Genomic DNA, 27179 nt, shown 5'->3' with positions numbered 1-27179 from the left:
AGTTACGTGTGTTAATTTTCAATTTTAAGAACTCGTATAAAATTATGATGAGTCACAGTGAAGTGTGAGTGTTCTGCATTTAGCTAGAGCTAGATGGCCCTTAACCTTTCCAACCTCAGGGTTCTCTCTGACAGAACGGGGACAGCTAGAGGACCCCGGGATTCCTGTGGACTCCCTTCCCTACCCCCACCGCATCAAAGAACTGTTGTCAGAATTCAATGAGTAAATGTTTATGTTTAGGAAACAGTGTGTGCCCGATGCGTGTTCGCAGTGGAGACAGGGCAGGGCCACTGGCAGAGGGCCACTGGACATTTTGACAAGCTTCCAATGCATTATTTCTTCAGTCCTCACAGTTATCCTGGGAGACTGTGTAAGACTTAGTCTCCGTTTCAAGATGGCACTGAGGCTCTGAAAAGTTAAGTCACCATCCAGAATCACATGCTGTAAACCCGGAAAGTCCAGCTCCAAATAGCTGGGCTCTGGGCCACAACTCTGCCTTGTGATCACTGGCCGAGGGACTCCTGAAGCCCTCCTGGCCTCAATTTCTCCTTTAGGAGGCTGAGCGGATTTTTTGCTGTCTGCCCCTCACTCTGTGCTCTGGGTACTTCCACGGCAAGAGCTTCAGGTAACAGTCCTCTCAGGGTGTCCTGCTGACTATTCCAGACAGAGGATCACACCCTAGCCCTTATCATGTTCCCTATCAGCTGTGTTCCAAGTACGGTGTGAACCAGGAGTCACAAACCTAATTAGCTTCTAATTAACTCCTTTGGGAAGATGGGGAGTGAGGATTATGGAAGATGCAGAGATGTGACACCCTAATGGGGAAGGGGGTGGGCCACAGAGGAAGAACAGGAGAGGGGAGTCTGTGCAGAAGGAGTGCTGAGAAGGCAGCCATTCTGTGGGTCTCACCAGGTCCCTTCCTGGCAGCAAGTGAGCATGTTTCCTAATCTGAAATCACTCTCCACCCCTGTTCTGGGCAGCCAGGCCATAGGTGGCCAGGGACCAATATGAGTGTCCACACACTGGACTTCTACTTTCTTTACATCAATGCTCCTGATAACCTACACCATCCATGTCACCCCAAGGACCCTAGAATCTTCCTTAAGCCCCGGACATCTGTCTACTCTACTTTGGGTCAGAGGTACCAGTTGCAAGACTGGGGCAGATCCCTTCCTGGGGACCATCCTACTTTGAATCTTAACCTCTCCTTCAGTCCCTGGGTCCATTTCTTTCCTTATCATTTCTGGGAGCCTCAGGACCTAGTCAACTGGAGGAAGACATCAGAGTCAAAAAGAGTACAGGCCGGCACCCCTTAGCCCTCCTGGGTGGGTCTCCCTACCTGGGTGGCTCTCCCTGTTACTTCCTGCTGCCTGTCTGAATCATCATCAATGGCAAATCCAAAAGCCATCTGACAGCCAGACCGCTATCCAGGGAAAGCAATCTCCCCTGTGCCCCTAATTCTGGAGTGGAGGGAGGTGTGTAAATTCCCTTATACAGAATATGAGCAATATGTGGGGCCCCTCTGCCTGGAACAGCAGACATCAGCCTAAGACAAAGAGGGAAAAGTCAGGTGAGCCTTTTCCAACCTGGAGGGGGATGGTAGGCAGGAAGGGGAGAGCTGGTCTGGGCAGAGAGCCCTAAGGGAGTGCCTGAGAAAGTGTGAGTCTAAGGAGAAAGTCTTGCTTTGCAATAACATGCTAACAGACCTTAGGGGATTCAAAATCGCAGAGGTGGGGGTTAAAGTGCTCATCATTTCAGGGATATTTACTTTGTCTCAGCATCTACTGGTGCTGGTCATCTCATAAAATGACACCTGTAGCCAAATGCAATTGGGTATTAGCTGTGTGGCATGCACCCCTGGGAATTATCTTATTTAATCCTCCCAATTCACTGTCCCTCAATTTCAGGAGGGGAAACTGAGGCTCAGAGAGGTTAAGTGTCTTGCTTAAGGTCATACAGCTAATAAGTCACCTAGACCTCCCTCTGGTTCCAAAGCCTTTAAATACCTCGCTCATAATAGAATCCTGCCTACTTTTCAGAGGAGAAATTGAGGCACAGGGTGGTGAATTCACTGGTTCCAGTTGGGATGTTTGAGGAGAGAGTCCAGAGGGGTATTCTCTTGGCAGGTGCCCTGGGACTACATGGATCAAGACCCAGACTCTGCTATTCAGGTCAAGCCCTTGGAGCCATTGCTTCTCGCACCTGTCACTTGGGACCTCCTCTTCCCATTCTGGACCTGGCCACCTATGTTGGCATCTTAGAAGACCGGGGGGCAGCCTGGGTCCTCACTGCGCAGCCAGCCACCAGACCACAGAGCCCCAAGGAGAGAAAGAAGGCCGCGCGACTCAGCCGGGGGTGGGGTGGGCACTACAAGGTTTTGGAAGGCGACAGGAGAGGTGGCTGTGCCGCTCAGCACCGCGCGGCCAGCGGATCTGCCTCCTGGGTCTCAGAATCGGTCCCTCTTGCGGCGCACAGTAAAGTCTGTCCTAAAAGGGTAGAAGGTGCGGCCGAGGAAGCTCCCTCTCCCACCATCGGTGCTGAGATAGGCCAGAGCAGCTGGCACCGAAGCAGGGGCATGGCCCGGGTGACTCGCCCGTCGGAGGGTCAAACTTCCCGGCTCAAGGGAGTGGGAGAAAGGTTCAAGCTCAAACTCCACAAAACCCTACTTCCTTTCCTACTCCCGCCAAGAGTGTGTCCTAGTTTTCCTTCTTAGGTGGGTTGCTCATGGATCCCCCAAACCTAGGACTTGGGGTCGGGGAGACCGCCTTAGGTCCCCCCACACTATCTCCCCCGGGTGGATGATGGTCCCGGGTTTCGGTCAGGTAGGGAGACCTCGCCTTCCCCGCCGCCCGAGGGCGTGCTCGGGGCAGCCTCCGCGCCAGTCTCGGGTCGGCCTGTCTGAGGGCGCGGGAGCCGGGGCGGGGGTCCCCAGAAGTCCCGGGATCCCGCTCCGTTCCGAGCGCGCTGCGGTTCCGCTCCGGACCGCGCATCCCTCCGCCTGGCGAGCAGAGGCTCCGCGCGGTGCGCCCCCGGGTGTGTGCGTTCGCCGGTGCCGCGGCGGAGCGCGGGGGAAGCGGGCCGGGACCCCTCCCCGCCCCCCAGCGCCGCCCCCGGCCCCACGCCCCTTACTCGGCTTGGCTGCCGCGCTGCGCTCGGTGCGCCGCAGTGCTGACTCCAGCTTCGGCTCCAGCTCGGGTTCCCGCTCTGGCTCCGGCTCCCGCTCCGGCTCCCACTCGGATGCCGCCGCTCTCGGGCTCCGGCTCCGGCTCCGGCTCCGGCGTCGCGGGGGGCGCGCCGCTCCTCCTCGGCCTGCTCGGTGCGCAGGGGCGGGGCGGGCCAGGCGACGCGGGGTCGGGCCGAGCAGAGCTGACCCGCCGCCCGCGATCCCGGCCCAGGAGGCGGCGGCGGCCGCCCAGGACCCGGTCCCGGCCCTGCCCTGCCGCAGCCCCGCCCGGCCGCCCGTCGTCCCCGCGCCGCCGCCCACGCCACCGTCACCCGCTCGAGTCCCCCTCGGCGGTGGCGCGGCTCGCGGGCCTCAGCACCGCTGCGCCGCGGCCCGGGTCATTCCTGAGATGGGGGACGCGGGGGAGGGGGGAGGGCCGAGCCGCGCCCCTCTGCGCACAGCCAGCCCGACACCCACACAGCGGCAGGCGGGGCAGGGCGCCTGGGAGGCCTGGAGATGCAGGGAGGCCGGCGCGCCAGCCAGACGTGAGAAGGGAAGAACAGACCTAGAGACGGGGACAGAGGACAGATATACAGACACGTGCAGGAAAGTGTGGACCAACCATACCCCAGTGAAGAACGTAGCCAGGCACAGGCTGGTCTCTTGGGCAGGGAAACCCTGTCACAGGCGAAGAGCAAAGGGCAGAATGGAGGGGTGAGGGGGCAGGAGGGACACAGCATGGCCTGTCCATTGGGAGGGGCCCTAGGAAGGAATCCTGTTCCCAGATGCCTGCAGGGGAGTTCTGGGATGTCAGGGCGTCACCTAGGCCAGGCCGAGGCCTCCACTCTGAGTGATGGGCTGGCCTATTTCCTGCGCAGCCCACCCACTCTATGCCCTCTGCCCTGGAAGGTCAGCCCTGGCAGATGCAAGCCTGTCCCCCGAGCCTCCAGCAACTGTTCTGCCGGTGCCCTACTTTGGAGCCTTGGACAAATCCCAGCCCATCCCCCAGGACTCCTTTTCTTCATTAACCCCATTTATTGCATCCTTGCTATGTTGGGGTGCTTCATAGTTACTTATGGAATCCTTTTAAATCTCGACTTGCCTGGGAGCCTCGTAAGGGCAGCATCTGGGTGGAGCTGCAGGGGTCTGAACACAGGGTGCCCTCCTAAATTTGATGAATGAATTGATGAGATACATTGTTGCCAGCCCTGTCCTAACCCCGCATTTTATTGATAAAGGAACTGGAGTTTAAAGAGGCCCGGGGATTGCAAGCCAGGTTTGTTTCACAACCCAGAGGTCTGCCACTGCTGGGAAGTGTTTCTCAAAAATAAAACAGGCCAAAGAGCTGAGCCTGTCGATGCTAAACCCTGGGGAGGCAGAGGAGCCCTGGGGATGCTGTGGAAGGAAGTGAGCCATGCACAGGCTCTGCAGGGAGGGTGGGGGCAGAGCAGGCTTCCAGAAGAAACAAACCTCATTCTGCCCCAGCTCTGCCAGGCATCCCGGCTTGGGCTTCCCAGGGGAGGCAGGAGCAACGGGGTGGTTTGGGGCCTCAGTGGTGAGGACCCTCTGGGCCTCTTTTGGCAAGCTCTTCATTCTGGCCCCTGCCTCTAGCACTGCTTTCCTCACCCCTCCCAGGACCCAGTCTGGAGCATCCCAGCTCATCTGGGGCTGCCATGGGGGGCATCTCCAGGTGTAGGGGATGGGGCCAGAATGGAGGGAAGCTTCTCTCAGAGTCCCCAGAAAAGGGGCCTGGAGAGGCTTTTTGTCCATCCTATGCATTTATTTTGTATATTTACAAATAAAAAAATCAGAGAAAAAAGAGCACAGGCCAAGGCCACAGAGGTAGGGTTAGAGGCTATAAGTCTCCTAGGCCAAGTCTCTGCTCGATTTGCAAAGGTGACCTTGATCTCCTTGAGCAGAGACTAATCCTCACAGGATGGGTACTCTAATTATTCCTTTGTGTGTGTGTGTGTGTGTGTGTGTGTTTGTAGTGGGGGTGGTATGGAGTGGTTCACTTAGAGTGAGTCCTTAGGGAAGACATCAGCCCTAAAAAGTTCATTCTCCTCCACTGGGCGCTTTAGTATCACTGATCTGCCAGGGCCAGCCTGTTCCTCAGACCTAGAACTGTTTTCCCTGGGTCTAGCCTTGGAAGTTGGATTATGGTTGTTTGCCTGCTACCTACCTAGATTAATCTTTTTCTTTCTTTTATCTACTATCCGTCCATCACAAATATATATTGTATAGGCCACTTGGAAAACTCCAAAGGAGAAAGAAGAAAATAGAATCCAGCTATCATTGAGCCCCTTCCTTTCTTCCTTTCTTTCCAACTCTATAAGTATCCTTAAATGGAGTGGTCTTGCTAACTATGACATTCCCTCTCTTACCTTACATTACATTTTGAGGCTATCTAGCACTGTACCAGATGGTTTTACTATGTTTTATTTAACTAATCCCCTATTGCTGGACATCTATTTTGTTTCTGTTTTCCATGCTTCTAGACACATTGCAGTGGACATCCTCATGGGTAAGTTTCTGCATGTCCCTGATTATCCTTTATGTCAATGTTTATATATTATTGAGATGTTCTTCTGTATGGGTTTCCATTTGAAGGAAGGGCATCCTCTGGGTACCAGACAAGCTCAGTGATTTCCAGTATCTTCTTGTTCAAGGGTCAGTTAGGGAGGCTAGAGAGGGGACCCTTTAGGAAATCATATGGCAGTGCTGTGGTTTGAATATGTACCCCAAAGTTCATGTGTTGGAAACTTAATTCCAACTGTAAACATGTTGAAAGGTAAGACCTTTAAGAGATGAGTAGCCCATAAGGGCTCTGCCTCAGAGATCCATCAGTGCCATTATCAAGGGAGTGCTTGTTGCCAGAGTGGGTTCCTTGTAAAAGGATGAGTTCAGTATTTCACTCTGTCACCCATGGGTGTCTTCTTCTACCATGTTATGATATAACAGGAAGGCCCTCGCCAGGCACTGCCCTTGATCTTAGTTTCCCAGCCTCCAAAACTATAAGCCACATACGTTTTCTGTTTATTATAAATCACTAAATCTGTTGCATTCTCTTATGGTAGCTTAAAATAAACTAAGATGGGTGACAAATCGGGACTTTGAGATGCCCTGAGAGGCCCCAAGTGCTAGGCTGTGGGGACTCAGCCTAGAGTGTGCTTTGTATTATTCCAGTTACTCACAGGGAATCCCCAAGAATGTCTTTTCTGTTGGTAAATAAATGAGGGGTCCATGATGTCATTCATCCCAAACAGAATCCATGGGATGGAGTTGTTGAGCCTCCTGGGCCTGTCCAGCTTATCTCCCACCATCCTTCCTCCCTTTAGACATCTTTGACTGCCTTGCCCCTTGTCCCAGTGATGGCCGACTTAACAATATTTTCGTTGGAGCTAGGGATTGTTCCACAGTAAGGGTGGGTGAGGGGAAGGAGGAAGGACTTCAGGGTGGCCTGGCCTCTGGGTGGTATATCTGTCTAAAGAATCCATAAGGCCTTTTGGGAAGATGTATCCCCCTTGTAGGTGTGTCCCTTTTACAGGAGGATGGTGACTGTCTTCCTAGTTTTGATTTACATTACCAAGGACTTGGTCTTCTTGGTTGCCTTGACCTTGGGGGTGGGGAACAGGAAGGCAGGAAAGTCTACCCCACCAGCTTTGTGACGATTTTTCCTCTTTCCACCTGATTTTTACCAAAGGTGCCCTGGAGCATGTCCTGGTGGTGCTAAGTGGAAGAGACCTTGCTTGGAGGGAGGTGGCGAGGATGGGGAACAGGCACAAGCTAAAGTGCACGAGCTGAATGAGGAAATACTTTGGACAGAGAAAGATGCGTAGTTCTAAAGCCTTCCTGTCGCCTGAGAGCTTGGAGGGATTTGTGCTTTCGCTTCCCTGTTACAGATGATGAGAAATCCCTCAGGATTTAAGCGACTCTCTAGAGATGTAGTGGCTAAGTAGTGCCAGGTATAAGATTAGGATTCTTTTAAAAATAGGCCAAAGAGATTACCAGGTGTCCTTTTAACTGCATATTAGGTATCGTTTTTTTGGGTTTTTTTTTCCTGTGGGGGTTTGTGCCAGTCATGATCTCTGAGCTATGTTATGATTCTGTACATTCTAGAAAACTGGTCATAACACTATCAAAATAGTCCATTGAATTGCAAATGCAGTTTTTCAGGTATATGCCAATAGATAGCTTGTGGGGAGAGGTGGGGCTTCCATTGTCCACATGTGCATGCTCTTCGGAGTCCTCTTTGAATTGTGTACATCTTACTGGTTCCCTCATTAGTAAGTTAAATCAAATCCTGGACATGAATGTATTGTATGACATTCATGATTGTATCCTGTAAAAAGTTTATCCCTTGACAGTAGTAAGCTTGAAATTTCATCTTGGGCCTATCTTCCATCACAGATTGGTCCTTTGTTGGAGGTCTGAGGGCTTTGGGACCTCAGGAGAGAAGGAGGGAAATGAGTGGGATGGGTCAATTATAACTAAATGCCTTTCTGGAATAGGGGAGGCCGAGAGTACAGAACATTTTCAGAGTGAAACCTGATGAGGAACTGGGCAGCACAGACAACTGTTGGAAAATGAGAGTAATAAAAATCAAAGTGTCCCCCAGGATCGCTGTGAGGGAGGAGTGAAATACCACACTCCAGGGTTTAGAACAACAGTTCTTGACACCCAGTAAAGTCTCAATGAACATTGCCTACAAATGTTGAATGTCTACTTGTGAAGGAGCAAAGAGAAACATTTTTTTTTCTTATGGCTTTTCTATTTGTTTTTTTGCTCTTCTCGCCACACGGCTGAGAGCTCTTTAGTCACAAAAATAGATTCCAGTGTTCAAAATACTGTCAGCTGCCAGAGGCTACATTTGAGTCTAATTTAAAAGTTTAGGAAATAATACTGGCATCTCCTGAACTCAAGCACTTAAACAAACCTTTTTTTTTCAGAGTTAACTCAGATAAAAATACCATGTGCAATCTATGATACTATTTATTTTCCCATCCAAGAATGGATGGACCTGCCCAACTGCAGCAGAGTAAGTGTGGACGAGTTGGATGATGGGATACTCAATACAATGAGAACAAACCTATTACAGCTACAGGCAACGACACGGGCCACTCACAAACAGGGTGGAGTGACAGTAGCCAGACACCGTTTACTTCCATTTATATCAAGTCTCAAAGCATGATGTTGGGAGTCTGGGCAGTGTTTACACTGGGGGTGATGGAGTGGCAGAGTGGGGGCTTCAGACGCCCTGGGATGCTGTTTTTTGATCTGGGTGCCGGGTACACAGGAGTGTTTTGTTTGTGCAAATTCTTTGAATAACACCCTATGTACATTTAAATGTATGTGGATTCTACTTTAATAATAAGAAGAAAAGGATGTTCAGTCATTGTGCATGTGCCCTGCTGAGGCAAGAGAGCTAGACACCCAGCTTGAAAGTGGAAGAGGAATTTGGGATTTCAAACAGGGCCAGAGGGAAAGGAATTGATATTTATTCAGTCTGTGGGAGAACTTGCTTTCCAGGCTCACTAACAAAAATAGTTTCATTTCTTCTGAAAAACAGTTTGCTTTTTTGTTTAAAATACTCCTCAAATATGGTGACTCTTAAAACAAAGGACCTCCTTCTGCAATCCCTGCTACTTAAAGTTGGATTTGTGGGGCCACCCTTTGGCAAGTGTGGGACTTGTGCCTTTCAGGGTCATCTAGGGCTTTTTCTTTTATTTCCTATCCTTATTTTTCCTTTGTCCCAATTCACTCACTTATATTTTTCAAAAAGTTGTAGTGGGTGTGTTTCCTTTGTCCTGATTCACTCCTGATTTTTTTTTTTTAATCGAGATATGTGTATATTTTCTTTGACCAGATTTACTCACTGGTTAGAGAAAACATGGTACCGTGCATGTGTTTTTAAGCGGCTTTGATTCTTTTGGAAGGAGATGGTGTATAAATAAACAAAACAGTGCAGAAAACATCCATAGAGAGCTTATGTGTGGGTGGGTGTGAGAGAGTCATCTCCACGGTTCATTTGAGAGCATAAATGGAATAGGGTCACATTCAGGAAGGGAAGAGGCTGCCCTGGTACACAGATGGTGTCCACCCTCGTGAGGCATTGGCCAGCAGAGAGATAAATTCAGAAAGCACAGAGATATGCTCTCAGGGCTGGCTCAGGAGCTCAGGGTGTGGAGCCAGGATACCTAAGTTCAAATCTCCTCTCTGCCACATACTTGTTTGTGTCCTGGGACAAATCACTTGTCCTTTCCTAATTTCCATCCAGCCGAAAGGTCTCACTCAGGCACCCGCTGGGACCTAGTGTCCCCGCCACCCCCCCTCCTAGCATCTTCAGACTGTGGCCCCCTCTGCTAGAGTGGCTGCTGGGAAGGGGACTTTTGGCCTTGCCTCTTCTTTGTGTCCTGGCCCTATCTCCCAGAGCTCCTGGTAGTTTTGGAGGAATGCCTGAGAGTCACACTGTCACCTGCACACATCCATGATTCAGAACAGGGAATCCCAGAACCCAATGTGACACAGGAGACGGCGGTGGGGGGTGGGGCGTGCTTCCTCTTCAACAGACTCCTAGGAGAACTGCCTGAGTCTGTCTGCCATTCATTTTTTTCTTATTTTTTTTTTAGTTGTAGATGAACACAATACCTTTACTATATTGATTTATTTTTATGTGGTGCTAAGGATGGAACCCAGCCCTCACAAACACTAGGCAAGTGCTCTACACTGAGCCACAGCCCCAACCCTCGTTTTCATTTTTAATGGACACATGATAATTGTGCATATGTATAGGGTACCCTGTGATGTTGTGATTACCATTCATTTTGAACTGACCATAATAAACTTGAAATGTTACCGAGGGAAGTTTTTCCCTAGAAGAACCTTAATGGTGTCACCTGATTGCAGTATAGTGGGTGACCAATTTACATCCTGGACAAAGCAGCTGAGCTGCAGGTGGGATGAGGCAGGGCAGCCTGGTGGTTAGCAAAGACTTGAATTTGGCCTCATGGCTAAGGACAGCTTTTCTGTGTGGATTATTTCCTTGGTCCTTTGCAGTATCACATATGTGCTGCCCTATACTCAATATCACCTCTCCGAGACTCAGACACTTGAAGGGAAGACACCTCCCTGCTTTGCAGCCTGGGGAGCTTCCATCTGCCCAGCCCTGACCTTGATGGAGCCCTTCAGGAGCTTCCCATTGCTGCAGGATGGAGTCCCTCAGCCCTGGGGCAGGAGAGTGTCTTTCTGACTTGGGCTTTGCCCATTTATAGTTCCCTCCCAGCCACTGTCTTCCAGTCTGCACCCCTGTGCCGTATGCAAGTTGCACCTGTGATATCCCAACACTCCCTCCTTTGGAGACTTCTCTGGCCTGGCCTTTCCCCAGGTTGAACAAACAGCTATTTCATCTGGGGACCCACAACACCCTTTAGGTTAATTTTCTATAATTAGACAAAATTATAGAAATTGTGAAAGCTTTTTTTTTTTTTTTTTTTTTTTTTTTTGAGTTTGTGAATATTTGAGTCTGGTTCAACACAGTGTCCTCAGTCCAGTTTTATGTGGCTCAGGCCTCCATAATCCTCAGTTGCACATTTGGAGCTGGGTCATAAAGACACCAGCAATTGTGCTGGAACAGGGTGTGGGGCATGAGGCAGAAGGTGCCCTGAAGGCTCCCCAGGTGGACAGGCCAGTCTGCCCGGGCACAGGTCAACTCAGAACTGCCTCCTACTACTTTCTCTATCCCTGCCACCGGGCAGTTATGTCCCTTCCAGCTCTCTTCCTCTGTCTGTTTGGGACTTCTAAGCTCCTAGGTTTCTTGAGAGAACAATATGCATGATTGAGAAATAAAGATACTATGTTCATGAAGAGTCCAGTGAAGCAAAAACAGGTTTGGTGGGAAGGAATTTATTCTTGCCAGGATGTTGCTGGCTGCATAGTTCTTTAAAAGACAAACAAAACACCCTTTTAATTTTATTTTTAAAATTTTACACTTACAGAAAAATTACAAAAATAATATGGAGAATTCATACATGCCCTTCATCCAGCTTCCCCCAATGCTAGCAATTTAGCTAACCATAGTACAGTGGTCAAAATATTGTGCCGTTTGCAAGTTGCACTAGTTTTTCTCTAATGCTATTTTTCTGTTCAGAATTTGACTCAGGATTTTGCATTGCTCTTTGCAGTTGTGTCTCCTGGTTCCTTTTTCTTCTCTTGCTGTTGTGGCCTTGACTCCTCTGGTGAGTATTGATCAGTTCCATAGAAGCTTTTTTATTTATTTCCGATTCCTGGTTGGTTTCCAGACAATTGAAGTTTCTGGAAGTTTGCCCTAAGGCTGAGCTCTGAATAAGTGCTGCTTTTTCTTTCCTCCCCTCATCCTCCTTGCTTCCCTTGGGATTTTTCAGGAACAAGAATCAGTTAGACAGAAACACATTAGAAGGAGGTGATTCGTGTTTCTTGACCTTGGACGTTCCTCTCCCTTTTGTAGCTAGAGTTCCTGATGCCACGTGCAGTTGATTTTGTGATTCGCTATGCACACTGACCTTGGGATTAATGCTGACTCCCTGTTCTACGTCTTTTTCTGCATATCTTCATCCAATTCCCCATCCTGTGGGTTGGTTTTCTTTGCTAACTGATTGGCAGGGGTAGGTCTCCAGGTCTAGTAAGTGGGTACATCCACTTCCTAGGAGTCATGCCACTCTGCCAGGCCTGCAGAAGGAAGTGAGCAGTGGATTTGGAAAGTGGGGCTGACTTCTGTTGCCCCAATGTATTTGCTGATGGGGTCATGGGCTCCATGGGGTTAGGGACAGGAGCAGTGGACTGAGCACAAAACGTCAATCAGTGCAGCATCCCAAATTGCGAACTAAAAGTAAAACTCTTTTCTTTATACATTATTCAGCTTTGGGCATTTTGTTATAGCAGCAGAAAATGGACTATATATCACAGTAGAGAGAATGAAGTGGGCCCAAACTAAGGGTAGAAAAGTAGAGAAGGAGAGAAGAAGAAGGATTCAAGGGGTGTCAGGAATAGAATTAAGGGAGTTTGGTTGGCACGTTGTTCAACAGATATTTTATTTTACTTTTTAAAATTTTTATGTGGTGCTGAGGATTGAACCCAGGGCCTTGCACATGCTAGGCAAGTGCTCTACCTTTAAGCCACAACCCCAGCCTCTCAACAGATATTTTAGAATGAGAATAAGTGAGAAAGTGTGCCTGAGCCTGGTGTACCAATGAAGTCACCAATAAATTGATCATTTATAAAGTAAGCTAGACCTGATCAAATCTCTCTCCATTCTTAAAAAGTTTTTGTTGGCAATTTTAAAAATTAAAATCATACAGGAACATTCAGTTTTGGAGTATGATTCTCTGATGTTGACAAATGTATAAACTTGTATAACCACAACCATAATTAAGATATGAAATAGTTCCATCACCCCAAAATTGTCTTATGCATTTTTTTTTTGGTCAAATTCTCTGTCTTCCCCCAACACCTGGAAATCCTGATCTGTTCTCTGTTGCTAGTTTTGCATTTTTAGAATGCTGTATGAATGCATTCACACCGTATGTAGTCGTTTGAGTCTACTGTCCTTTGCATAGCAAAATGCATTTGAGATTCACCTAAATTCTTGTATCAATGTTTTCTTCTTTTTTATTGTTCAATAGTATTTCATTATGTGGTTTTACCAGAGTTGGTCTGTGCATTTGTATTTTCCATTTGGACTCTATAATAAAATGCCATGGAGTAGGAGGCGTATAAACAATAGGAATTTATTTCTCATGGACATAGGGGCAGGTAATCCAAGGTCAAGGTGCTGGCAGATTTGGTGTCTGATGAGGGCTCACTTTCTGGTTTATAGATGGCACCTTCTAGCTGTGTCCTCATGTTATGGAAGAGGATCCTCTGGTCTCTTTTAGAAGGCACCAATCCCACTCATGAGGACTCTGCCCTTATGACTTAATTACCTCCCCAAATCCCCACCTCCAAACACCCTCATATTGGGTTTCAGGTTTCAGCATGCAAATTTCAGGGGACAGGGACATTCAGACTATAGCATCTTTCCTCAGCTGAGAAATATTTGAGTTATTTCTAGTTTTTGTGCTATAAATTAAACTGATATAAACATATGAATTCAGGTTTATGTAATTTTTTTGGGGGGGGAATTAAACTCAGGGGTACTTTACCACTGAGCTACATCTGCAGTCCTTTTATTTTTTATTTTGAGACAGGATCTCACTAAGTTGCTGAGGCTGGTCTTACTTTAACTTGTGATCGTCCTGCCTCAGCCTCCTGAGTTGCTGGGATAACAGGTGTGCACCTCTGTGCCTGACTCAGGTTTATGTGCTAAAGAGGTCATTTCGCTTGAGTATTCACTGGGATTGCTGGGTCATGTGGTTAAGTGTCTAACATCATAAGAAACTTCCAAACTGTTCTCTAAACTGTTTCTAAACTTCCAAACTGTACCATTTTGCATTCCTCAACAACACATGAGAGTTTTAGTTGCTCTGTATCCTCAGCAACACTTACCAGTATTTTTTACCCATTCTAACAGGTATGTACTAGTAGCTTATTGTGTTTTTTGAAAAATATTTTTAAGTTGTCAATGGATTTTATTTTATTTATTTTTATGCAGTGTTGAGAATTGAACCCAGTGCCTCCCACCTGCTAGGCAAGTGTTCTACCACGGAGCCACAACCTTAGCCTTCATTGTGGATTTAATGTACATTCCTCAATGACTAATGATGCTGAGCATCTTCTCTTGTGCTTATTTACCATCCATGTATATTTTTGGGTGAAGTGTCTCTTTACATCTTTTGCCCATTTTAACATTGGGTTGCTCATTTTCTTATTGGGAGAATTCTTGGAGAATCCTTTGTATATTCTGGATGTACTTTGTCAGTATGTGACCCATGGTAGCTTATCTTTTGATTCTCTTAATAGTGTCTTTCATAGAGTAAATATTTTTAGTTTTAATGAAATCCCATTTACCATTTCTGCCTCACCTCAGGTCATGAAGACCTTGCCATGTTTCCTTCTAGCCATTTTAAGGTTTATATGCTTTACATTTAGGTCTATGACTCTTTTACAATTAATTTCTAAATACAATGTAACACACAGGTAATTTGTCCCTGCATATGGACGTCCAATTGTTTCAGCACCATTTACTGAAAATACTATCCTTTTTCTATTGTGTTGCTTTTACACCTTTGTCAAAATCCAGTTGATCACATACGTGTGGATCTATTTCTGAACTCTCTGTTATGTTCCATATAGATACATAGATAGGTATACATGAGAATCATCTACACACACACACACACACACACACACACACACACACTCTGCCAATACTATGCTGGCTTAATGGCCATAGTTTTTTATAAAATCTTGGAACCAGATGATTTGAGTCCTTCCCTTCTCCTCCTCCTCCTCCTCCTCCTCCTCCTCCTCTTCCTCCTCTTCTTCTTTTAAGGTTGTTTGGCTCTTTTAGTTTCTTTGGATTCCCATATGGATGGATGTTAGAATCAGCTTGTCTGTCTGTCTATCTATCTATCTTTCTTTCTATAAAAGGCCTGTTAGACTCAACACAATCACAGTCAATGTTCATGTTGAGTCTATAGATCAACTTGGACAGAATTTACATTTTAATAATTTTGAGTCTTCAATCATGAACATGGTATATCTCTATTGATGTATATCTTCTCCAACATTTTCATCGGTATTTTGTGCTTTTCAACATACAGATCCTGCACATATTTTCTTAGTTTATAAAACTCAGAAATATCACCTCATGAACTTGCACCTCTCTAGTCTTAACACTTCGTCTCCTGACTTGCCACCAGTATGTCTTCCTTGGTGAGTCTTTTCTTACTGTAGAATGCTCACTGGAAAGGGAAATTATAACTCTTGCAAAGGACAACTGATTTCATGGGGTTGATGAGAGTGTTTTTTGGAGAATTACTGTAGTCCACACAGCCGGTGATAAAGGAAAGTCCAGATGAGTTGGGCGAATTAACAACAAAGAGAAACTCGACAAAGAAGATGACAAAAAGTGACTTTAAGGGAGAAAACTTTGATCATCAAAGGATTATGACATATCTTTGGGAAAACTAATGAGCCTGAAATATTTGTACAGAATTGCTCTGTGTAAATCAAAGGTATAATATAAGGAAGCTACATATATACATTTTCCTCTGTATTTTTTTTGCTGGGAAAATATCAACACTTGAGTTAGAAAATGGTTGTAGTTAAAGCCTAAAATTCTCTTAAATATGATAAAATTTTCCATAATTTTTATTTTCATTTCATCCTTCTATCCCTCCCTTTCCTTCCTGTTAACACTGAATGATTACTATGTTCCATATTTGATACTCTTCTCTTTTTCAAGATTTATTTCCTTTAAATTTCACAAAAACTCTGAGAGTGGGCATTGTATTACCCTGTTTTATTTAAGGGAAGGAAACTGGGGCTCAGAGAGGTTAAGAAATGTGAGTCTGTAAGTGGCAGGTTCTGACTCCTGTAGGTTACCAGCTTCTAGAGCTCTGGCTCACAACTGCCTCATAACCTGGCCTGGGACTGAGAGATTTTCCAGCACTCAGGATTTTAGCTAAACCCAGGAAAGTCCTGTGCAAGCCAGGCTGGGTTTGCCACCCTACAGAGCTATCCCAGTAAGGCCCAGATAATGGTGTCTGCAGTGTTCTGCTACAGATGGCTTGTCCTTGCTCAAGTCCTGCCCAATGCATGCTGATGTTTCCCTTCAGCACTCTTGTCACCAAGTTATGGTGTTGGTCAGCAAGTGCCCCGGATCACTTTGCCGGCTTCCCTATGCTCTGCAAAATGTTGGCTGCATCACGTGGTACTCCAGGCAGGGCTCTGCTAGTTCCTGCCCACTGCCCCATGCCTATAGCTCTTTCTCTCCTCAGCCGGGAAGAGTGTTCTCTGGTTCTTTGAGTTCAGAAGCAGAGTTTGGTTTGCTTGGTAGATTCACTTCCTGCCCCCTTGCTCAGCACAGCTCCCGTGTAACATCATTGAACATCCCCCAGCAACCATCACTCAGGAACATCATAAATAAACTGCACATCCTATACTCTAAGCTATAAAAGCACACTGCAAAGTCCTGCAAGTCTCTGAGTGTTGGTGGATTCCCAAATTTTCCAGACATCCCAAATGACCTCTGATGAGCTGAAAGAAATTGGTCTTAGCTGTTTCTCTTATGGCCTTGAGACAGAGGAACATTAGGCATTTCTATGCATTGCAGAATCTGTGGGGGATCATCTGCCTGGAAAACCAGCTTTCCCTGATCCCATAGATCCAGAAAATGAGTGGAAATTTTGAGGTTAAAGAACTCTAAAGGGACTGGGCACTGTGGCGCTTGCCTGAAATCCTAGTGACTTGGGAAGCTGAGGCAGGAGGATTGTGAGTTCGAGGGCATACTCAGCAACTCAACTAGATCCTGTCTCAAAAAACCAACCAACCAACCCCCTAAAATACAAAGGCTAAGAGATTTTGATCCTACAGACTAAGTTCTCTTAAGTTCTCTCCATCAACAGTTTTTCTGGTTCCAAAGTAACAACTTCATAAACAATTTAGTTAACTTAATAAAGGGTTTGTTACATTATCAGTGAACTCAAAACATTTTAAGACAAAACTTTCAATATTAAAAAATGTAAACTAGGGACAAACTTTGCTTATCAATTCACTGTTTTTCAATTGCAAGCATACTTAAAATGAATGTGTTTTAGTCAGCTTTTTCACTACTGTGACTAAAACCTGACAACTTTAAGGAGCAAAAATTTATTTGGGGGCTCATGGTTTCAGAAGTCTCAGTTCGTAGCCATCCAGCTCCATTTCTTGGGGCTCAAGGTGAGGCAAAACTTCCTGGTAGAAGAGTGGGGTGGAGGGAAGCAGCTCACATGAGATCAGGAGAGAAAGAGAGAGAGAGAGAGAGAGAGAGAGAGAGAGAGAGAGAGAGAGAGAGAGAGAGAGAGAGAGATACTGACTCCACATATCAGATACAAAATACATACTTAAAAGGCACGCCCATAATGACCCTCCTCCTTCAGCCACACCCTACCTGCCTTCAGTAAGCACACCCCACCATCCAGTTAATCCCTTCAGGTGATTGATTCACTGATTAGGTTAATGCTCCCATGACCCAATCATTTCTCCTTCTTACATTGTTTCACACATGAGCTCTTGGGGGACACCTCACATACAAATCGTAACATGATGTTAAAATAACTTCTCTGATCATAAAATTACATGCAGATCATAGAAAACTTGGAAATGCAAATAAGAAGGAAAAGAAAAATTATTCACAATTTCATATCCTAGAGGTACATATCTACTAGAAAAAGAAAATTATTGGGATCTGACTGTAAATAATGTATTAGGTTTTGCTTCACCTTTTTTTTTTTTTTTGCTTTACCTTGAATTCAGTTCAAGGTGATCATGTCACAACATGATGTTTAATGGCTGCCCAGCACTGTTTTATGACTTTGCCATAATTTACCTAACTAATCTTTTATTGTGGGACATTGACATTGTTTCCAGTTTTTTGCTTTGTGAGTAATACTGAACTTATCCTAGAGGCAGATACAGCTTGTGCTAGCCTCTGAGGCTAATCCTTAGAAGGGGGATTGCTAGGCAGCCTGGAATTGGGTTGTGAGGATCAGAAATTCAGTGGGTCACCTCTAGGACAGTGAGATTTAACATAAGGATTCTTGACCTGGGAGGTTTCTAGAACTGAGACAGGTAGGGACTTCAGCTGTTTCTAGCCCAGAGTCGATCCTCCAGGACCGGCTTGGGACACCCCAGAGGTACAGAACAGTAGAGTTGGATGTGGACACCGAGGCAAGGGCCCCTGGGGCGGGGAGGGATGATGGGGGTGGGCTGGGACTATCACAAGCCCAAGGTCCCAGCGTCCTGGGCCCGTTACTCCTGTGACTTGAAATTCTCCGTGTTAGCTGCAGGAGACCTCAGTGCCCCATCCTCTGGAGAGGGATGGGTGACTAGGTCCTGCCTGTCTCTCCCCAGTTAGAACCTGGCACCAAGGAGGAGAAGAACCGGAGCCTAGGCGGGTTGGGCTGTTGGACTCCGCGGCCACCTCTCTGATCCGGGTTGTCTGTCAATGTCCAGGACCCCTAGAGCCTGCAGTCTGTCAATATGTCCCGGCACGCTGCAGCGGGATGAGTAGGAGGTGACTCTGGAGCCGAAGGGGAGGGTTGGCGATGTGGTTCAGGGTTGAGCATTTGTGGACACAGCTCGCCCCCTAGTGGTCATTTCCCCATGATAAGTGCGCCGTGTTCGGAGGGTGAATACTGGTCCAGCCTCCAGCTCCCAGGTCTGGGGAAGCCAGGAGGCCAGATCCAGCCCGAACTCTACTCTAACTTACAGGGTGGTTCTGGCCACATCACACCCATCTCTGGATCTCATTTTGGTCATCTGTGAAATAGAAAAAGTCCTGTCTGCCTTATAGATTTGGCCTGGGGTGGGGAAGGATTCTAGCTGCCATTCCTCTTTGCCCATTTTGATCAGCCTGGGAACCCCGGAATGGTTTGAGCATGCATGTGAGGAAGATCCTAGAGAGCACTGGGTTTGGGCTCTGCCATGGTGCTGGCTAAAGCCTCCAGACTCAGGGTGGGCCCTCAGCCTCCATGAGGATCTCTCCTCCTGCCTCTGGTTAAACAGGAGCCAAACAGAGGAGATGGATGGAGTGGCCAAGAACTCAGAGCCAGGCCCCACTGGAGGGTTGGAAATGACAGGCACTGTCTCATTCGGAGGTGACTTAGGGCCTGGGCGCTTCTGATTTGAAGCTCACTTGATGCAAACAGCCTTTTCTCTTTGGGCATTTGTTGAAAACAATCAGTAGTGACTGCTTAACAAAGCGGCTATGTCTAGTCAGGGATAGCAGCTGGGCGAACAAGGAGCTGACCAAAAAATTTAAAAGGAAAAGTTGAGGAATGAGCTGTCCATGGAGGGTTTTGAAAACTTTGGCATATTCTCAGGACTCTAGAAGTCCATATATGTGTAGGACTGTGTGTGTGCTAAGGAAAGGCCCTGCCCTATTTGCCAATTGCAAGTGGTGTTGCAGCCCCAGGTACCTGAGGCCCTGCCTTCAGCGTAGACTGTGAGCAGGAGGGCTGGGGTGTGCATAGGGAGTATGGGAGGATGCTGGGCAGAGAGAAGGCTGGACTCAGTGTCCCTTGTTATTTTCTGTTGCAATCCATTTTCTTGGTGATTTGAATGTTCCCTTTCCCACTGGGTTCATTTGATAATGTCGGTGGCAGTTGTATGTGTACCCGTGTATATGTATGTGTCCATGTGTTCATATACGTGTGTGTATACACACGTGTATTTGTTTCACATGAGCTCTCCCAGCTTTAGAAATAGAAGAAATTCAAGATTTTTCTTTATTTAGGTATAAAAAAAAATACAGTACGTCTCATTCACCAGTGTGGCCAATATATGGTCATTATCTGTAGAGCAATTACTACAATTACAGAAAATACAAGGTTACAAGAATTGTTTACTCAACTAAAAATCCTGAATTAAACTTATTAACCTAAATAGCGACCTGCTTATTATGCAACAACCCTATTCTATATGTTTGTGAGGGCTACGAACTTGTAAGTATTATTAGTAAAATAATTATGAAAAATTAATCATTGGTTTAAAAAGTTGTCAGTGTTACCTACAGTGCCTGGCAGTGTGAGGGCCCTTGCAGGGGAAGGCGGCTTGATCTGTGATGAAGGGTGGGCCGGAGAGCTTGTGTCCTCCCTTGTCCCTCTCCTCATCTGAACGCCACTTCCACAAGTGAAGTGAAAGTGAAAAGTTCCACACGCAGCTTAAAGTGGGCAATGCACAGGTGCTGCCAAGCTTGGGCAGGGCAGGGGCCTCGCCTTCCGCAGGGTGTGCCTGGGGGTCAGTTCCCTGAGATGTGGCAACCACGAAGCGTAAAGGCAAATGGCATGGCTCTGTCATACACTCACATTTGGGTTTGGACATTGGCCAGACTTGTTGAGGGCCACATCTTGGTTGCCTCTAAATCAAGAGATAAGTAGATGGAGAAAATAAAGGGGGAACTCGAGTGACCTGTTGAGGCAGTGACAGGGAGGGCTCATATGCTCCAGAAACATCTGCCCTCTCACGGGCAAGCCTGGGTGGGTGTGGATGAGTGTCAAGTTGGGGTATCACCTACACCAGAGGCCCTCCAGAGATGGTGGGTAAATGGAGGTGGCCCTCACCCTATGATCTGTCAATCTTAGTCTTCACTGTCTCTCCGGGATGAATTCACAGTTGCTTCAGGTTCAACAAGCCACTTCCCTGAATTTGGCTGACCGGGTCAATGCTCTGTACAGCACAGTTACTGGAGTGGCAGGCCAGTGAGGTCACCTCAACCCAAGGTCAGGAGCTGCCAGGTGGCCCCTTCTTTCCTCTTGTCAGGCTTGGGGAGGGGCTGGGGAATGGTGGGGCACTGAGAAGGCATGAGGGAGTCACAGCAGGCAGGCTGTGAGGGCAGGCATGATGGACAGGCTTAGTCTCCTTTGGAACAGGGCTGCAGAGAGTCTTATCCCACAGGTCATGCCATCCAGCCCTGTCACCAGGCAGACAGTCACCAGGATCTCACCAGCCCACTTCCCCCGGGACCTCTGGGGAAGACCTCCCAGCTATTGAGCACGATATGCTTTGCTTGGCAGCTTTGCAGAGCCAGAGTAAGTCTTTGGATTAGATGTGTGGTCTGGGTGCCAAGCCCAGAACTGACTTTCCCAGCATTTGGGGGTAGCCATCACTGAAATATGCTCCTAGATATTTCAGAGACCTGGAGTTTGCTACCCTGGGGATGGTGAGGTCTTTGGTGCCCACCAGAGAGGGTGCTGGACTGGAAAGTCAGTGCCACACTTGGAAGGCTTAGTGCCTGGTGTCTGAACGGCCTGGGCTGCAGTGGGTTTGGGTCCCCAGGACCAGAGGGCTATGACCTCTAATACACCAGCTCCTCCCGGGGGTCGGAGCCGTATAGCTCCGCTAGCATCTTGAACCTGGGACCCCAGTCATTGAGGAAGTCGTAATCAATATCTGAGTCAGAGGAATCAGTGCCCAGGGAGCTGAGCGACTCCGCGATGGACTCGGAGCCCTCATAGCCATAGATGTGCAGTGTGTCGTAGGGGGGCCCGCCTCCATCCTGGTCTGCCTCGTCCTTCTTCACCTCGATCATGGTGGCCATCTCCCCGGGCCCGCCGTGTCCCCCGGGCGCCAGCCGCGGTGGCTTCTGCACCTGGGTGTAGACGGCGGGCTGGGCGTCCAGCGCGGGCCGTGGGGGCTTGGTCCCGCCGTGGCGCACGGAGTTCAGCACTGACACGTCATAGCTGGTGGTGTCCATCTCGCCGCCGCCCTCTTCGTCGTAAGTCACCAGCTGCTCGTGGATCTCTGGCACGCTCTTACCGTGAGCACGGGCCTGCTTCCGGAGCCGCCTCCGCAGGAAGATGAGCAGGGTGATCACTGCCAGCCAGCAAGAAGAGCGAAGGGCCGTCAGACCAGACTCAGCGCCCGGTGTCCCCACCCCACTCACCTGCTCCTCCCTGCCTCGCTGCAGATCCAAGGCCAGCCTAGACTCCCAGGGATACCTCCAGGGCTGGGCCAATGTAGGTTTGGATGGGTCCAGGCACCAGGGGGGTCCACCCCACCCCATGGGATAGTCATCTTCCCTCCCCCATGCTCTTGACAGGGCGGTGGGTGGTGTGGTGTGAACAGAGCAGGAAGCCTGTTCATTCTCTTCTGCCTGTCTCAGTCCTTTTTACCTGCATCCTCATTTCCTATCTCTTCATACCTGGGTGGCAAATATTTCCATGTCATCTCCAAAAGGCCAGGAGGTTGGGGCAGAAGTGGGGAAAGAGTTGGAATTTTGAATTCTGAGTCATTATTTTGTTGAGCCTGTGATGATGATAATGGATAATGGTGGTGCTGGCGGACGTGATACTCATTGCACAGTAGCCACCACTCTATCGAGCACCTACTGTATACATGCTTGGGACTATATTGGGCACATTCTCATATGATCTCACTATTTCTATTTTATAGTTTTTCTATTTCTATTTCTATTTTATAGTCAAGAAAACTGATCTCATGGAGGCTGAGCGACTCACCTAAAGTCCTGTGGATCTCCACCCTGGTGGAAACTCTGAGGGGTGTGGCTTATCAGTGTCTAAGATCCCTGAAAAGGGGGTGGACCATGTGGTACAGAGAGTTCCTAAAATTAGGCTCAGGTCATCACCCTGGGCTCTGTCCTGCTCCCCTTGAGTTACTTCACAAGCTCTTCTATATATAAGGAAAGTTGGATGCCCTGGGAGACATCTCCCAGAGTCTCAGTTTTCTTGTCTGTAAAATGGAAATGATGATTTTTTTTTCCTGCTCTGCTTATATTTGGGGAGGGTGGTTATGAGGCTGAATGCAATTTTATAGGTGGTGGCAATGCCATTTTGTTCTTATTATTAAGCATTATTTGAGGGGGATTCTGGGTCTGGACTCTGTATCATGGAAGCCAGGGGTGGGGCACACCCAGGGGAGCCACTATCAGGAAAGGCCTGAAGCATATACCATGGTGCCCCACAGCATCCTAGTCCTTGTCACTGTGGTGCAAAGCTGACCTGATCCCCCATTGGCTTCTTGTAGGACTGACCCTGGGCTCATCTGACCGCAGGTGAAGTATAGGAGAATTTATCCCCTTGGGAGGAGCCCTCAGTGACTGGCATTACTTTCCCCATCTCCTGTGGAAGGATGCTAAGGGAACTCCATGCTGCTTTCTATTCCTTCAATGGGACAAAGCTTATGGCCTTGGGTAATTTCTGTGACAACTGGTCCTTTATGGCTGTCTTCCTTTCTACTCCAGTCCCCCTCCTGTTTAAGAGATCTCCAAATAAACTACTTGCCCCCAAATCCTTGGCCCAGGGTTTGCTTCCTGGTTCTGGGGAACCCAAACTAAGGCAAACTCCTAAAACTTATGAAGCCCAAACCAAAAAAACAAAAAAACAAAACAAAACAAAAAAACCAAAACCAGAAAACAAAAAACAAAAACAAAAACCAAAAAACCATAACCAAAAACAAAAAACAAATAAATATCAAAGTTCGAGGAGAAATTCTATAAAAGCAAAGAAAATCTACAGTGACAATCTGGAGGTTTTCAAATGTTCCATTTTAGAACTTTTTAATTTTTTTTTTTAAAATTAAAATAGGTTTAAGTAAATAAATTCCAAGAACAGTGCTTGGCACACAATAAGTGCTCAAAATGTATATGTTGAATGAGTGAATGTGCAAATAGAGATTTTTATTTTTATTTATTTTTTGGTGCCGGGGATTGAACCTGGGGCCTCACACATGCTAGGCAAGTGCCCTACCACTGAGCTCCATCCAGGTCCAAGATACTTTGAAAAGGAGTTGGCTTGAAGAGTGGGGAGGGGTCTTGAGCCCTGCCCCATCCTCCCCTCTTCCTTGTGCTGTCCTTAGTACCCAGGTGGGTGGAACTCAGCATCCCTGTATTCTGCACATGGAAATTTGAGGCCCAGGGTGGTGCACTGGCCCAGGCTTCCTTGTGGGTTGGATACAGCACTGAGCCCGGATCCCTGGCTTCTGTGAAGCCCCCTCAGTGTTTCCTCCCCACGCCCTGGGCACTGACCTGTGATGGTGAGGATGCAGAGGAAGATGGCTACCAGCGCCTGGATGCTGACACCCATCTGGGCGGCCGCCTCCTCACAGAAGGTGAACTCTCCCCACTCGTTGCACTTGCACACGGCTATGGTCAGCATGTTGGTGCTGGTCAGGCTCGGGTTCCCATTGTCCGAGATAAGTATGGGCAGGTAATGCACCTTGGCACGTTCCCGGTCAAACTGTCCATACTTGACTGTGACATTGGCTGTGTTATCTGGAAACACCAAGGTGATAGAATGAGGCTGTTTCTAGGAGAGTCCACCCCCTTGCATGATGGAACATGGGAGCCCTCCTCAACTGCACTAGCCCCCTGCTGCCTGGGCTGCTCCTCTGCCCAGTGTCTCCCTGTCTCATTTCCAGTCATTGGAGCACAGGCCTGTTCCTTCCTAGAGAGGATATTTTAGGCAGTTGCATGGTCCAAACTGAGAAGAGTGGTTCATCTGGAATTTAAAATCCTGTGGGCAACTGATGTGCCAGTCTCCTTCTTTATCTCCAACCCCTTTTCCAAGAGCAGGGGACTTTCTCTTTGGCTCAACTAATTACTGTATTGCTTCAGGCTTCCACAGCAATCAGGAAAGTAAAGTTTTAAAAAGTCTTTTAGCATTGGGCTAACTCCTAGACCTGTGTCTGCCATCTTAGAGAATCCTTTGTTATAGAGGAGATTTACAATAGCAAAAATGATATCCTGATCCCCAGCAGTGAGAGGATGATTGCATTTGCCATTGAGGGTTCTCTGGCCAGTTTACAATTAGGAATATGCTTTGTCTAAATATTGGCTTCCCCTCCCAGCTCCACTGGTTTCCTGTACATAAGAATCTCCCAGGGAGCTTACACACACACACACACACACACACACACACACACCCACACACATTCATTCTCATTCTCTCTCTCTCTCTCTCTCTCTCACTCTCTCTGGTTCCTGGCAAGTGTGATGCCAATGGTCAGAGGGTTTACTAAATCAAACAGGGTGGACATGCTCAGGAAACCAGTTGAAAGTCAAGGCTTTTCAAATGCAAGGCAATTACATTTCATTATTCATAATTACATTGAAGTCTTAAGTCTAAATAAAAAATAAATGATATGCCATTGGCACTTTGTGGGAGAAATGAGGGATATTTGACATATAGGATATTCATGTGTAACTGAATCTGAGATACACAGAATCTTACCTTCTGGTTGCATGTGTCTTTAGGGTGGCATTTAAGCTTCTACCCCATGGCAGGCCCTGCCCAGGTGCATTTCAGGTAGACATTAGGAATGGTATTTTTGCCACATTACATTTTGTGAAAGAGAGCAAAGTGTTGAATGGTCTGTCATTAATTGTCAACACATAATCCCCTTCTCATCCCACAGGAGGCTTCTTAAGACAGGTCTGTGGCTGATCCCTGGGTCTGCTCCTCACTGACAGGGGATGTCAGTGGGCTGTTTCAATATAGGGGTCCTCACAGGCTTGTCAATAAGGAATGGCAGAGGTCACCTCCCCTGAAGATCCTGGGTGAAGGATTGCTTTATTTAAAACTTAGGAGGATTTCCTCTATTTTTTTTCTGAGGAAGTTGCAGATAAGGCCATGAAAACCTTTGCACTTTTGACTAGAATTAAGTCAACTCAGCATCAACGTTGCAGTAAGTGCACATCCATCAGAAGCTCTGATCAGCCACTACTGACCTCATAGTGGCTGACTTTTGGGTTTTGATTGGTGGGTCAGATGTGCTGTGCTGTGCTGTGATTGGTGGAGCAGATCCTGTTTAGGGGCCACCTGATGGTAAGTAGTCATTGTAGCTGAATTAAAACAAAATTCATGATATTCTTGGGATTGAAAGCTTCACAGTTTTGACTGTTTGGGAGAGATCTCAAAGCTCCACGTGGTAGAGCGATTTGAAATCTTTCTGAGGCACAGAGACCCCCCCACGTGGAGAGCGATTATTTGACTCATTCGTGAATGGACCTAGCTGCCTGCACCCCCTTCTCTATTCTGTACTCCTCTTGATCAGAGCATCTTAGAGGGGAATGGCAAACTATGTGGATGTGGCAGTTTGGTCAAGTTGGCTCTGACCACTGTATGATTTATATAGTGGAAATTGTACAAAATGTCCTGTAACATAAAAATCCATGTGGGGGACTGCCCCCACTTTCTGGCTTAGTCCTCGATTCTGGTGCCTCAAGACTCAAGTAACCCCATTCTGGACCCTGTCACAAGCCTGCTGATTGCTGTGTTGCTCACCATGATTATCCGTGAGGGTGAAGTTGCTGTCCTCAGTACTCAGGGCATATTTGAACTTGACGTTCCGTGGAGTTATGTCCTTGTCTATTGCAGAGATCTGCACAACCAGCTGGAGTATGGGAGATGGGGGATGGTCAGTGTGGTTTTGGAGTGGTCTGGGGTTCAGGCATGGAGACTTTGGGTTTAGACCTGAGCATGGCTGCCTCTCACCTGCAACCCTGACCTACGTGGTCTCCACAAAGTCACTCTTTCCTCCACTGTCTTTGACCCCTGACCCCGGCTCTTCATCTACACTTCAGATATTGTCTGAGGCTCAGTTTCTCATTTGGAAAATGGGGATGGTATTACTTTGATACAAAGTGCAGGAAACTCAGTGGAACTGCAGCTGGCTGTCTGCCCCTCAGCCTGCCTCCAGGGGGCACTGCCTCACCCTCCGCCCAACCCAGACTCACCTTGCCGGCCGCCACATTCTCACACACTTTGGGCTCATAGGGCTGGGCGAACATCGGAGCGTTGTCATTCTCATCTAAAACTTCAATGTGGACCTGCACAATGGATTCTTTACCTGTGGGGATCCCTGCAGGGGAGAGGATTGGTCACCAGAGTGGGCTCAGCTGATGCCAACCCCTGGGGGATGGAAAAAGAGTGGAAGCCACTCTTTTCCAGGAAGAGGCTCCATAGGCCTCTAGAGGAGAGGCCAGGGGTAGCATTCTGGATGGAGGAAGTGTGGAGGAGGTGGCCGGTAACTCTTTGCACAAGAGGAAGTTCGCTGAAGTATTACTTATAAAAAATCAAAAAGGTAAGCAACCTAAGTGCCTCTAAAAAAAGTTTCAACAACAAAATTAATAATTAGAGTAAGTAACATAATTCATCAAAATAATTAGAGTAAGAAACATAATTCATTAAAATAGAGTAAGAAACATAATTCATTAAAATCCTGTAATTTAATAAGTAATTGTTATTATTCAAATAACAATTCACCCCCTCTCTGGGGGTGAATTATTATTTGAATAATATAATATTATTATTATATTATTGGGACCAGGGGGACCTGGGTTTAGCGGGAATATCTATCCTTCCCCTTGAGGGTGGTTGTGATT

General features: G+C 47.4%; 1 protein-coding gene across 2 annotated transcripts in view; it reads right to left on the bottom strand.

The window, feature by feature from the left end:
• Positions 1-19552: 19552 nt before the first annotated feature.
• Cdh5 (cadherin 5) overlaps positions 19553-27179 on the bottom strand; it is a 36798-nt gene continuing 29171 nt past the window's right edge. For both annotated transcript variants that reach the window (XM_071604150.1, XM_071604149.1), the window contains exons 9-12: positions 26532-26656; positions 26080-26188; positions 23823-24068; positions 19553-21652 (exon numbers count right to left, since the gene is read on the bottom strand). In XM_071604150.1, coding sequence (XP_071460251.1) covers positions 21135-21652; positions 23823-24068; positions 26080-26188; positions 26532-26656 — 998 coding nt within the window. In that variant the 3' untranslated portion in view covers positions 19553-21134. The remainder of the gene's footprint in view (positions 21653-23822; positions 24069-26079; positions 26189-26531; positions 26657-27179) is intronic.

This window comes from Marmota flaviventris, chromosome 18 (genome assembly GCF_047511675.1).
Source record: "Marmota flaviventris isolate mMarFla1 chromosome 18, mMarFla1.hap1, whole genome shotgun sequence".
Classification (NCBI taxonomy): domain Eukaryota; kingdom Metazoa; phylum Chordata; class Mammalia; order Rodentia; family Sciuridae; genus Marmota; species Marmota flaviventris.
The sequence above is the reverse complement of the archived record's forward strand: the minus strand, read 5'-3'. Positions and strand labels throughout refer to the sequence as shown.